This window comes from Rhinopithecus bieti, unplaced genomic scaffold (assembly GCF_001698545.2).
Source record: "Rhinopithecus bieti isolate Rb0 unplaced genomic scaffold, ASM169854v2 scaffold_7212, whole genome shotgun sequence".
NCBI lineage: Eukaryota > Metazoa > Chordata > Mammalia > Primates > Cercopithecidae > Rhinopithecus > Rhinopithecus bieti.
Window position 1 is genome coordinate 5,208,912 of NW_016806198.1, and position 14,212 is coordinate 5,223,123.

General features: G+C 43.7%; 2 protein-coding genes across 3 annotated transcripts in view; one reads left to right on the forward strand and one right to left on the reverse strand.

Moving 5' to 3' along the window:
* SLA (Src like adaptor) overlaps window positions 1-5,362 on the forward strand; it is a 66,459-nt gene extending 61,097 nt beyond the window's left edge. For both annotated transcript variants that reach the window (XM_017875141.1, XM_017875140.1), the window contains 2 exons: window positions 1,963-2,095; window positions 3,338-5,362. In XM_017875141.1, coding sequence (XP_017730630.1) covers window positions 1,963-2,095; window positions 3,338-3,551 — 347 coding nt within the window. In that variant the 3' untranslated portion in view covers window positions 3,552-5,362. The remainder of the gene's footprint in view (window positions 1-1,962; window positions 2,096-3,337) is intronic.
* Window positions 1-14,212, reverse strand: part of TG (thyroglobulin) — a 274,315-nt gene that overhangs the window by 96,128 nt on the left and 163,975 nt on the right. Inside the window, 1 exon segment of the mRNA XM_017875139.1 lies at window positions 12,116-12,318. Coding sequence (XP_017730628.1) covers window positions 12,116-12,318 — 203 coding nt within the window.

A 14,212-nucleotide genomic window follows, 5' to 3' on the forward strand; every position in this document is an offset into this window, starting at 1 on the left:
GCATGGTGGCTCACGCCTGTAATCTCAGCACTTTGGGAGGCCGAGGTGGGTGGATCACGAGGTCAGGAGATTGAAACCATCCTGGCCAATGTGGTGAAACCCCGTCTCTACTAAAAATACAAAAAGTTAGCCAGGCGTGGTGGCATGTGCCTGTAATCCCAGCTACTTGGGAGGCTGAGGCAGGAGAATCGCTTGAATGTGGGAGGCAGAGGTTGCAATGAGCCAAGATTGCACCATTGCACTCCAGCCTGGCGACAGAGCAAGACTCCGTCTGTAAAAAAATAAAATAAAATAAAATAAAAAACAATACTGACCACACAAGTTGATCAAGGCCTCAATGAGATCCAGGGGCCGAGGCTAGCTCAGTGCTGGGCTCATGTTATATGCTTATGAGTGGTGGTTCTTTTGCTCTTTGTCAACATGTATTTTTCACGCTGAGTATTAACCTGTCTCAGGAAGGACACTCACGGAGTGTCCCCTGCCTGTGCTGCACACTGTAGCTGATCTCTCCAGCCTCTGCATCTGACTTCATCTTCCTCGCCTCATAACCTGGGAGGTCGTTTCCATTTCCAACCCATGACAGGTCATTATTTTAGATTCCCATCCAATTAAATCTCCCTCTAAATTCATGGTCTCACCTCCCATTTCTCCAAGGGCACCTGTGTGGGTGGACATTGGAGTTCACAGTTGAAGTCAGACTGAAAACCATGAAACAAGGTCTTCCTGGCTTGCCTGCCCTGTGACAGGCTGAGTGTGCTTCTTCTGCTACAAATTCCTTTCGTTCTTTGGCAAGGATGCCCCAGAGAGCACTCCATAAATCAGATGGGAAGTGGGGCCTGTCAGAGGGGTGATGTGCTTTCTAAAACCTGGTGGTGGATTGGCTCTGAGGCCAGAGGTGGCTTAGTCCTGCTGGAGGCCAGTGGCACCTCACCCCCTTGGCCACATCATCTCCCCCTGGGGCACAGGAGAAGCACTGGGGTTTTCAGCCTGAACAAGACTACACAGAATTTCCTTTATCTCTAAGATGGCTGAGTACAGCAGAATCAAGTCTTTCTCATGATAACATGGGCTAGGGAGAAGCCTTCCAAGAGAAAGAAGCTACACTGTAATGTACCTGGAAAGACGGGGGACCCTGAGAGTCAGACGTTTTACACAGAGATTTTCACCAAGGGAAAAAAGAAACAGGTTTATTTAATTTTTATTCTTTTTGTGCGTGAGCCTCTAGAGTGAAAGATTATTTTCATTCTTTCTTTGTCTGCATTCTGTCTTTGCCCTCTTTATCTTTGTTTTCTCTTCCCTCCCTTCCTGTGTCTTCCACTTTTTGTGCTATTTTCACCTCCTCCTCTTCCTCCTTCTCCCTCTCACCTTTGCTTTTCCTCCTCGCCCTCTTTCACTCCTCTGCTCCCTCCCTCCTTTCCTTCCTTCTTTCATTGTTTCTTTTATCTTCCCTCCTAGAGATAAATTTAGTCCACCTGTGCCATTCTAAATGCACAATTGTGGGGATCAGTGTTGTACTCAGCCCCATTCTCACACCCTGTGAGGTCAATGGATTGGGCCTCCATAGGAAACCCTGGAAGGCTGCAGCCTCTGCAGGCACTCACTTGTTCCCTCATTTCTTTCATTCTGCAGTTGAGGAAAGGAAAGCTCAGAGAAGTTCTTGGTAATTTACTATGGGGTAAAGCTAAAATTCAAACTCAAGCCTGGTTGATACTGGATCTTAAACCTCTCTCTCTGCTCGTGCCTGGCTAAGTGCAGAGGATACCAGGGCATGCTTACATTTCTCAAAACAGTTGGGCACATGGCTTTCAGCACTGCCACTACCTACCATGCCCCTTTGAAATCTCAGGTCCAGTTCCCCATGGCAACAGCGAGGGAGCTGCACTAGTGGGTGTCTGAGGCCCGAACCCCACCCTGGCTGAGGCATATCCAGGGTCCCTGACCGGCTGTCTGCTTCCTCCTCAGAGGTGGCTGATGGCCTGTGCTGTGTGCTCACCACACCCTGCCTGACACAAAGCACAGCTGCCCCAGCAGTGAGGGCCTCCAACTCACCTGTCACCTTGCGTCAGAAGACCGTGGACTGGAGGAGAATGTCCAGGTGAGTATGGTGTGTGTGTGCGCGCGCATGCAAGTGCTCCGTGAACATGTGAGCACAAAACAGTATGTATGCCTAGTACATGAAAACCATGGCCAGGGTCAGCCAGCCCTGCTGAAACTAGGGGGTGAGCACCCCACACAAGTGTAGACCAAAGGAATCCCTGGGTGCAGGGGCAGCCTCAGGCCTCACGATGTGTGTGGCAGCTCCCCGTGTTTCTGCAAACATTTACTGAGTCCTTATTCTATGCTAGCAGTATACATTCTAGCTGAAATATACCACTTTTCTTTTTCTGATTGTTGGGATACTAGAAACTAACACATCCTGTGTAAATTTAATATTATTTAAAATCCACTCACAAAGTTTAAACACATCAGCAGAATCCTACAGTGACTTCTTTGTTTTTTCTAAGATAAAAAAAAATTTCGTGGATTTGTTCTGTTTATTCCGTTGTCAGCCCGGGAATTTTAAAGGATATCTGTAGTTTGGGATTTGTGGGTTATCTTAATAATTCAGTATCAATCCAGACATCCCACTGGCAAATCGAAGAAAATCAGAGATCAAAAGTATGCGAGACATGAAGAAAACTACTCTTTCTTGTAAATAACAAAAATTAATTTTTACTAAAATTTACAGTTGGAAGTGTCAGCCATCCAAGAAAAGAGCAGTTCAGATGGGTTAAGTGATTTGTACAAGATCACATGGCCCACAAATGTAAGAACCAGAATTAAAATAATGGGTTAGAATAATTGCAGTTAGAGTAGTTAGAATACTAGGTAAGGGTAATAATTAGAATAAGTTAGGGCCAGGCATGGTGGCTCATGCCTGTAACTCCAGCACTTTCGGAAGCCAAAGTGGGCAGATCATCTGAAGTCAGGAGTTTGAGACCAGCCTGGCCAACATGGTGAAACCCTGTCTCTACCCAAAATACAAAAAATTAGCTGGGTGTGGTGGTAGATGCCTGTAATCCCAGCTACTCAGGAGGCTGAGGTGGGAGAAACACTTGAGACAGGGAGGCGGAGGTTGCAGTGAGCAGAGATTGCACCACTGCATTCCAGCCTGGGCAACAGAGCGAGACTCCATCTTAAAATAAATAAATAAAAATTATAATAAGTTAGAGAAATAGTCACCAGGATTTATGTTTTTCTTTTCCTGCTGTTCTCATTTTCTTGCCCTTTATCCCCTCCTCTCTCTCTATGACTCTCTTTTTTCCCTTTCTCTGCCCCCTTTTCTTCTGACCAACAGACTGCATGAGAACCCTGAGGGAACAGAGAACCCACTTGGGGTAGATGAATCCCTTTTCAGCTATGGCCTTCGAGAAAGCATAGCCTCTTACCTGTCCCTGACCAGTGAGGACAACACCTCCTTTGATCGAAAGAAGAAAAGCGTCTCCCTAATGTATGGTGGCAGCAAGAGAAAGAGCTCATTCTTCTCATCACCACCTTACTTTGAGGACTAGCCAAGAACAGACACAATGGTTCATGCCCAAAAGGAATAGAAGTTCCAACTATTGTCTGGGATCTTGCAAAAAGCAAGGTTCCCTGATCCCCAGGAACCTCACATATTTTAAAAGCCAAGAGAAGCCACATGGAGACTCAAATTCACATCTTCTCTATCCACATCGTGACCAAAGGAACCCCTCCCTGGTGTCTGATCAGGGCTGTGGCATCACGAAACATTGGATCATGACATGTCAGGCGATGCTTGGAAGAGCCCAGCATGTATGTATGCACACGTTGTGTGTGTGGGAAGGACAAAGCCCCTCGCACAAGAAAGTGCACCAGGACTGTTCTCCAAGGAACTGCACCTGTCCAGATAGTACTCTGAGGTCATCGGAGAGCACTTCTGTATGGGCAAGCCTGAGAGGGAGAGGAAACAAAAGCTGTGGCCTGGCAGAAGGTCTGGGTTTGCAGATGGGTGCCCTGAATGGAACTACTTTACCCAATCCATAGGGACCTCTGGTATGATTTCCTCTCTTTTTAAAGGAACTTCGTGACACTAAACATTAGCCCAAAGGACTTCTTAGCCTTCAATTGGGAGATACCTTTGGCCTGCTCCTGCACCAAAGCCATGTGGGTGGAAGTCAGATGGCCCCCCTGATTCTGCAGAGGGCCAGAAGAATGAGAGGAGGGCTGCTGGCAGGGAAATCAAGGGGACGAGCCTAGAACTGCACCAGCTTCCCTGATGTCTGCAGTCATGGCTTTGCAGTGCAGACAGAGCTTCTCTGAGATGCTGAGATTCTTGTCTGTATGAATGCATCAACTATTCATTTATTGCCTGAATAGGCATTGCATTAAGTCCCGTGTAAGGTGTCAGGCAAGCCAAAAACAAAAAACAAAAAAAGATAGATGCTTAAGTCCCAACCCCCAACAGAGGTGTTCACAGTGTAGACAGGGAAAAAAAAATGTATAAACAAATGTGTAAAAAGAGAAATCAGCTCATGGCTTAGGATGGAATTGGAGACAGGTGAGAGACACTCAGGAGCTCATTTTCCAGCTGCTCTTCAGAGTGGAAGGGCTGGCTGGATCGGATAGGTAAGAATAGTTGGATTTTTTTTTTTTTTTAGAAATGGATGTAGTCTACAGAATTAATTCACCCAGTACTTTATTCTAAGAAGGGTCTGGCATCCATATGAGGAAAAATGCTGAACTCCAGGAAAGATGGGGAGTTCAAGTGGATTAATGATGTCACGCATAATTTTAAGAGACAAGGGAGAAAACACAATGTATAGCCAGAGAAGGAGAAGCTGCCATCCAAATCCTGCTAGGAAAATAGTGGGCTGCAGATGAATCTATGACTCATGTTTCTCAGTTTCAAAGGGATCCTGGGGAAGGAGGGGAACATGCTTGCAGTATCTCTCCCTGTCTGTCTGCTCACATAAGCATTCCGTCCATCTGAGCTCATCGTGCTAGTGGTATGTGTATGTGCAGTTACACGATTTTCTGTATCATAGATTCCAGTGTGTTTATACAAGGAGACATCTGTGGTTTCCCCAACAATTCCAAAAGGCTATTTCAAAGGAACCAGCCAACGTATGAGAAATGAATGTAACACTGTGGATATTGACTTCCCACATAAGGCAGGGTGACCCCCTGAACTCCAGATGTCTGCACAGCATCTTATGTTCTTATGTATTGTTTTCCGTTGTGAAGAATGTGATTGGAATGTTTGGGGAGCACCCAGAGGGATTTCTAAGTGGGAAGCATTACACTTTGCTAAATCATGTATTTATTCCTGATTAAAATAAGCCTAATAAATATTTAACCTTTAGTACATAGGGAGAGTTTCTGGGTTGAGGGGGATGGATGGTTCATTCAGAAGCTCTGAGGGTTTCAAATTCTCAAATAAATGTACAACTAGAGAGAGAGGAGCAAAGATCACCCAGAGAAACCCGGTGCCAGTTAGCAGCTCAGCATCTTCTTTAGGTGTGGCCTTAAGAAAAACCAGAGTGTATGACTCTGGGGGGTGTCTCATGAAACTTGAAGATGGGTCTAAGGGATTGAAGGAAAGACCAAATTCTGAACGATTGTTACAAAAACGTCTCGCCCAGATTTTCTGTACATTACTTGTGATAGCTGCGCTATTCATTCTTTCAAGAATTTCTTTCTGCGGATATTTCTGGACACCTACTAAATAGACACTGCTCAGGGATTGCGGCTGTAGCAATGAAAACCAGATGAGGTCTCTGATATCATGGAGTTTGACATCATAAATAAACAAGATGCTTGGTAATGATGGTGAGGGCAGGCTCTAAGTAGTCACCCGGCAGGCAGGGCATCCTTCGGGTCCAGGCTTAGGAAAGGCCTCCAAGCAGAGGCAATGTTTGGGCTGAGGCCTGAAAGGTGAGCAGCAAACAGCCATGTAAAGATCTAGGAAGTGTATGGAGTCAGCAGGAATAATAGGGCAATTCCTGCAGGCAGGAGGAGCAAGACTGCATGCTGAAGGAGCTAAAAGAAGGCAGGGTGGCCAGACTGAGGGAACTAGGGAAGCATGGAATGTGAGTAGGAGGTATCAGGAAGGTCCTGCAGGGCCGTAGATGGTAGGGGGTGGCATAGGGTCAGTTCTAGGAGACATGAGGAGCCACTGAAAGGATCCAGGTAGGGATAAGATCACTTCACTGATATGTTTGAAAGATCATGCTGTGTGGAGGACACATTTTAAAAATTCCAGCATTGTCTATTGACACACAAAATTTGAAAATAAATGGGCAAAAAATTTTAATGCAAAATTAAAATTTCAATGCAAAAATTTTTAATGCAAAAATGAATGAAAGGAAAACCTGTGGTCCCATTTTTGAGACAAAATGGGACTTAAGGTGAAAATAAATTACATAATGGCAAATAGAGATGTGCAAAAGGAACAATATATTAAGAAGAAAAAATGATTGCAACATATGTTAATGGGATGATATAGTTTCAGAATATATTAAGCAACTGCAACAGGGACAAATAGATAAATCCATAATTTTACTTGGAGATTTTAACATACAAATTTCAGAAACTAATTCAGTAAGCAAAGATAAGTGAATACATAAATAGGTAGATAGATTTTGATAACACTATATAACTTTTCTGCCAACAAATGGATAATGTATTAGGTCACAGAGAAAGTACTAATAAATTTCAGAGTCGGCATCTTCCAGCTCATGCTCTACGATAATAAAGTAATAAAATTGGAAATCAAATTCCGAAGTGATGAATAAAAATTTAAAAATTCTAGGGATCTAAAGTCTAAAAAAAATCCTTAGTTAAGAAGAAAATAATGCAACAAATAAAATATTATAAATAAATGACAGATTGCTACTTTTCAAAATTTCATGGCTGTAGCTGATAAAATAGACAGAAGGTAAATTATTGCTTGAAATAAATTGATCAGGAAACAAAGAATGAAAGTAATGAGTTTAACTTTCAACTTAAGAAGCTAAAGGAACAATAGATAGCCAAAGAAACGAGAAGAAGGTAGAAGATAATATAAGACATCAGTGAAATAGACTTCTGAAAACACAGCCACAGAGAAGATTTTAAAAAGCAAAACATTGTTTAAGTAGACTAATGTGATAAAAATATGAACAAGCATGATCAAGAAAGGTGATGAAGAACAAAAGCAAATCAAATGCAGTTCTGCTTGTAACCATACCTGAAGAGGGATGGTGCCCCTTGCCAGCAAAGCCCTAAGATGGCAGGTGTGGTCCTCCTTCCTCTCCATCCCTTCCCTACTATCTGGAACCCCTGGCAGCCTAAACTCAACCATGCAGATGAGGAAGGCCTTAAGAAATAGCAGAGAAATATCCAGAAGAAACCAGAGCCCTGAGTGATCCAGAGACACCTGGACTTCCCACTTTGGCAGATGTTATAAGAGAGAGAGAAAGAAAAAAAAAAAGGAACTTATTTATCCACTAAACTGCTTTAGTACTGGGTCTCCTTCTTATATCAACTGAGCATTTTGCTTCAATAGGTATAGAAATAAACCTGCCATTATTTGCAGAATAATGAGGAAACTTCATAGAAAACCCAAAGAAACCAACAGGCAAAGCATTAGACGTGACAAAACAGCTCAGCAAATTGCTGAATCCACTTATTTCCTAACACTAGTATTTTCAACCTGGAAAATACAATAGAAAAGAAGACAGCATCAACAATACCAACCAGATGACGGTATGTATGGGAACTTACCTCACAATGATTTCACAAAACGTTTATTAAAAAATGTTCAAAACTGCATGAAAGACCTAACAAGGCAAAAATACTATATTCACTGTTACAGTGTTTACCTGATTCGTGAATGCAAGGCTTAACATCATTACAACGAAGATTTTTTTTCTGAAATTAATGACCAAGTCTATGTCACTCAAACTCCCAGCAAAAATATTAGAATAAAACCTCAATAAACTTATTCTAAAACATATACAGAAGCATCAAAACTTATGAATATCTTGCTGAATTCTGAATAGACAAGCACAGCATGCTCATACTATGAGATATACTGCAAAAACAGTAGAGAACAGTGTTCTGGGCCCAAACCACCATCTCTCTCATCACTTTAGTGGAACTCAGCACTGTCTCTGAACCAAGTGCTGTGCTAAGTGTTAAGGAAACACTAAAAGCATTAAACTCATATAAGTTTTCAAGCACCTAGTCATAGTAGAATTGGAATGAGAGATGTTAGAAAAATAACAAGCATGTAAAATAAGGCACAGTTCCTAAGAATTGCTACATATAAGTGTTTTCACTAAGGTGAGATTCTTTCCTTCTATTTCAAGAGATGAGGAAAGGCTTGGAGGCTTCACTTCAGCTGAGTCCTGAAGGACAGCAGGAACTTTCCAGGTGGATATTGGATATGCTGAACACAGAACAGAGACAAAAGGCCTGGAGGAAGGCACGGCATTTCCTCAAAAGGGTGATAGTTAATGAGCCTGGAGTGTAGGATTCATGCAGGAATGGAGTAAAAAACAAGACCAGAAAATTTAGCTCGAGACTGATTCCTGAGGCCAGGAGTTCACCCTGAGGAATGCACACTTGGGGCACTGTCATAGAACAGCAAGGGAAATGTTTTCTGGGTTCATGAATCATACCACAGAGGACATGACTTTCGTCTTAAGACTGTGCAGGGACAGAGCCACAGGATGCATGTTTGGAACAAGTCATCCTTCATCCTCCAACCCAGTCCCAGAACGGGTGAAATACCCTAGGACATACTTCTGTCTGGAGTTGCCTTCCCTTGGCAAGGGAAGAGGGAAGAGGAGCTTGATTTCTTGAGTTCCTATGTTGTGCAGGACACTTTGCAAACCATCAGTCCTGACAATATCTCGAGACCTTGGGAAACAGAATTCATCACACTGATTTAATCTGATAGGTGAAGAATACAAGGTGAAGTGTTTTCTCCAAGACTAGGATCTTCATGCAGGCCTATCTGATCTTAGGCTTTGGCTCTTTATCTTACACCTTGATACCCCAAGAGAGTCCCAAATTCCTGGAGAGGCAGCATCACAGAGTGGGGAAACACAGGACTTGGCTTTAGGTTCTAGTCCTTAACACAACTTCTTCCTTGCTGTGTGTTCTTTGGTAGGTCACTAAATCTCTCTGAACCTCAGATTTCTTATCTCTAGATTGAAAAATAAAATAAAGTCCCCATGCCAATCAGTCAAGGAATCGGTGAGATAAGACACCGAAAGTGCTTTGCGGTCTCAGATGTGCTGAATGAATACAGGTTCTTCATTATCATCACAGGCTTTCCCTTGACCAATGTTTCAACAGTTCTGGCCCCAAGATTTGCAGAGAGACTTAAGATTTTATCCTAGAATAAACTGCCAACTCATATTCATTTCCCCAAACATCTGTTGATAAAGAACACATTTAAGAACTGCTAATATATTGAAGTATTTTAGTTCTCTCAATTCCAAATAATTTCACATGCATCCCAAGGACTGCTGGAAGCAGTTGTAAAAGCTGCTTCCAAATGGCTAAAACAGATGGAAGGGTTTATTTTTAAATACACTGCCATTTGTTAAAGCAGATTAGTATTTGAAATTCCCCAAACACCTAAACCCTCAAAAAGAAAAATCTGCTTTCTGAGCCCATTGGAAGGTATTTTTGGCATCTCCTGGGTCCTAATGAGTGTCTGGTTTCTGAAAGGACCCTGGAGAAATCTCTCCAGGATCAATTCAACGCAGGATGGTTTGTTTTCAACACCAGGAACTGAAAGATGTTAGTGCTCAATTCTCCTGCCACTGAGATGGATCAACTTCAGAGGGACAGATTGCAGAAAATTGGAATCAAAGGACAAGACTCACAAGAAAGGGGTGGAAGGGAGGGAGCTGGTGTATCCTGTGGGTCCCTGGGCCCCTGAGAGCAACAGCTGAATCCTCCCCCAGTCATCTGCTCATTGCTGCCCCCAAATAATTACAGCACATCCATGGACTCTAAGATGTGCTGTGTGGGGGTGCTCGGGGTCCCATGGAGAGCAAGGTACACCCAGGCCCTGCTCGGCTGGAGCTTGCAGTCTTGTGAGGCAGCAGCCTTGGCACTAAGAGCAATTACTTACCGTTGAAAATCCTGGTAAATGCTGCATAGGAGACGTACAGGCAGCACAAGCCATGTAAAAAGGGCTCAGTTCTAGGCTGAAAAGTCAGGAAGGCTTCTCTAAAGAAAAAGTAGAGAAGGCAAAGAGGGGGATGGGGAAAAACGGTTGCATGCAAAGGAAACTGCCTGTATGGGCCAGAACAGAGCATGGACTCCAAGGAACATGAAAGGCTCCTGTGGCTGATGGAGAGAGATGCATGGCAGGTGACACAGCTTACTGTTGGCAATGGTGACAATGCTGATCTAGCATCAGTTGTGCCCAAACAATGACTCTTCTCCTACCCTCCTAGGATCAAGAGTTTGGATCCCTAAAAGGTCGGGCAAGGCTGAGGTGCAGTTAGTCGTTCTCCATCTTTCCTTAACTTTACAGTATCCTAATTGCTTTCTCCACCTCCAGCATTGCCCCTCTTAAATTCATCCTTCAGCCAGCTTTAAGAGAGGTTGTCCTGAAGGGCAGCTGTAAGCACGTTTCCTTCCTGCTTAAAGGCCTTTGATGGCACACCCATGTTCACAGCAGCACTGTTCACAATAGGCAAAAGGTAGAACTCAAATGTCCATCAACAGATGAGTAGATAAACAAAATGTGGTCCCTCTGCACAGTGGAATATTATGCAGCCATAAAAAGGAAAGAAATTCTGACACTTGCTCCAATATGGATGGACCTTAAAGACATTATGCTAAGTGAAATAAACCAGATACATAAGGACAAATCTTACATGATTACACTAATATGAGGCACCTACTACAGGCAAGTGGATAGAGACAGAAAGTAGAGTAGAGGTTACCAGGGGCTGAGAGAATGAGGAGATGTGGGCGTTGATGGATACAGAGCTTCTCTTCTGGCAATAGATAGTAGTAATGGTTGCACAAGACTGAGAATGTACTTAATCCCAATGAATGGAACACTTAAAGTGCTTAAAATCATAAAATAAAATAAAATAAAATAAAATAAAATAAAATAAAACAAAACAAAACAAAACAAAACAAACAAACAAGCAAACAAATAAATAATCAAAACCACTCCGATGGCTTCCCATGGACTCAGGATAAAACCCAAGTTGTTCAGGGTGGTCTGGTTCCTCTCTGCCTCCACACTGCTACCCCACAGGGCTCTGTCCTCCAAGCTTTCCCTGTTGCCAGGACTTTGTCTCTAGGTAAATGCCTACCCAGCATTCAGTATTTGGCTCAGACACTCCCCTCAAGGGATGTGCTGATCCAAACTCCCTCCTTCCCTTATGCTTGGTTGGGGCCTTCTCTTTGGGCTGCCCTAAGATCGTCTTATAAATATCTACTTTAAGCATTTGTCCCTCAACCCCCAGTAATGACAAACTTCCTAAGAACTGGGTTATGTATAATTTTTCATGGCATTTCCAGCATCTCGCACAGCACATCTGGCACAAATTGGATGTGCCATAAAATTAGAAACGAATCAATGACAGATCAATAAATATCAGAGCGTATGCAGTGGCCAACCAGGTTACTTTTTCCATTATAATTATTGTCATCCTCAACATCATTGTATCATCACCATCATCATCATCATCATTACCACCATCATCTTCCTCCTTATCACCATCATCATCATCCTCACATAGTCGGCACTTCACACCATTCAGTAGAATTGCAAGCAGTGAGTTCTCTTCTTTGCCATCATTCATTGACAAGAGAGATAATAGATGGTTCAGATCACTAAATCCTAATGAACCACTCTCAGGAAATAGAAACACTTTACCATATAAAATTTTTAGCACTTCAGACATGAGTGGGAAAAAGTTAGCATTGTGGAATCACAAATACATGAAAAACTCCAAGCAGGATCCACACTCAGGACAAAGGACAAGGGAAACCCAAGCAATTGAAACCAACTAGACTTTTGAAGCACAGGAGAACCACCTCCCCCAGCCATATCTGCAGTAAGACTGAAGGTAGAACACACACCACTTACCATCAGCACAGCTCTCCGGAAAAGTTGGGAGTTGGTGGCACTGGCCGTGAGAAGGTGGATGCTGGCCACATCAGCCCCAGCACGGTCTGCTGCCAGGGACACGCGCCGAGGGTCCCCGCCAAATCCTTGGATGTGGGTCTGCACCCAGGTCAGAGCCGCCACCTGGTCCAGCAGCCCCCAGTTGCCACTCACCTCTCCGGACCCTTCAGAAAAGAGGAAAGCCTTTTATCCTTTATGACTTTGCAAACTTGGATTTGAAAATCATGGTGCTGTCTAGGGCAGGAACGTACGTGGCCCCTCCAGGGGCTCTGGGCTCTTGTCCTCACAGGTCGGGACTGTGGGTTCCAAATACAGTGAGGAACAGTGGAGGAGCATGGGCCTTGAGACCAGACACACATAGGCCTGAATGCTAGCCAGCTAGGAGAACTTGATCATGTTTTTGTACCTCTCCTTTGCCAGCTAGGAGACCTTGATCGTGTCCTTATAACTCTCTGAGCCACAGCTTCCCTGTCATTAGTTGAGGGGACTTGCTCAGATTAGAGGCAGCATATCTTCAGGTCCACCACTAGCTTGGCCAATCAGTGGGAAGGAGATGAACTCTCTGTCCCATGTCTTTGACTATTGCAGGTGGCTGTCCCTGACAATGGCCAGGCCAGGCTGGGGCTATGGATCCCACCCATCCCCTCACCTCATCATCTGAAGCCTTTATTAGCATGCAACTGAATTGATCTCTTTCCTTTTTCATAGAATCCAATTAACATTTCCTGAAAACTCAGCACTATTTTTTTTTTTAAATAAAATGATCTAGATACAAACAAGTATAGCAAAAACATGCTCTTCTCCTTAGGCTTTTGAGACATTACATACACTTCTGGTTGTCTTGTGAATTCAGTAGATCCTCGTCAAACTACTCCACTAACTTGTCCTCTTTATCAGACTTCGAAACACCAGATCTCATTCTCGTCTCATCTGAGGTTCCCATTCTTCCTTTCTGACTTTGCACTGAAGAACCTCATCAAGTTCCATGGCTTTCATTACCACCTACCTGTTGGTGACAGTCCTGTGTGTGTCAGCAGCCCAGCCCACTCCCTGAGCTCCAGACCCCTCATGCTTCTCCATGAGGCACCATAGTTATGATTCACAGGATTCAGCATCCAGCAAGAAACTACTGATAAGACCCACATTCCCAAATAGGAAAAAAGAAAAGAAAAAACAGAAAAATCTTGCATCCTGATTCCCCAGTCTAGTAATCACAAAGTTGAAGAGAACACCACAGTCTCACCATGGAGCCACAGCAGCTGGCTGCAGTCCCAGCTCCACCATTTATAGCCTTGAGGGGCCCTGGACAAGTTCATGTTTGTGTGCTTTGATTTTCCCCATCTGTAAAACGGGGATGATAATAGCACTTCCTCATAAGGTTGTTGACTAAATTAGTTAATATTTGTAAGGAGAACAGGACAGTGCTTGTCATAAACCACTATGGATTAATTTTTCATAAGATAGAATAGGTTTAGGTTCTAACATTATGTCGCTGATGCTCTTAGCAGAGTGTCCTTGTCTCCAGCCTGCCTGAGCACTCCACTTAGCTCAGAGTGCATAATGATACAAATTATTCTTCCAGCTGTGGAAATGTTCAGAAGTTCTTCAAATGCATTTTGTGTTCTGGGACTGGTGAAGCCATTGGTAGAACATGATCCTTCCTCATTGTGAACCTTCTGGATTGCTCTTATGATCCATTTGTTAGGATGAATGTGTTTGTTTCCTCTAAGGTCTCAGGTAGCCCGGGAAAGCAGGGCACCAACTGAGTCAGACCAGGTCCTGCAAATCTGGAAAGTGACATCCACGGCCTGTATTCCAGGCATAAGGAGGAGAGGAAATGTTCCTGACTCTCCCTTCCCATGTATTAGCTTTTCCCCCACTATATGATAAGGGTCAATGTTGACTGCTGGGGTCTAGACTTCTGAGAGGTCACAGGTGAGCATGTGTTCAAGGGGTCACTCATCCAACAAGTATGAACTGGGCTTCAGCTGGTATCAGGCACTATGCTGGGTACAGCAGAAAGCAAGAGAGATCCTACCTAGCCCTAGGGACCACACA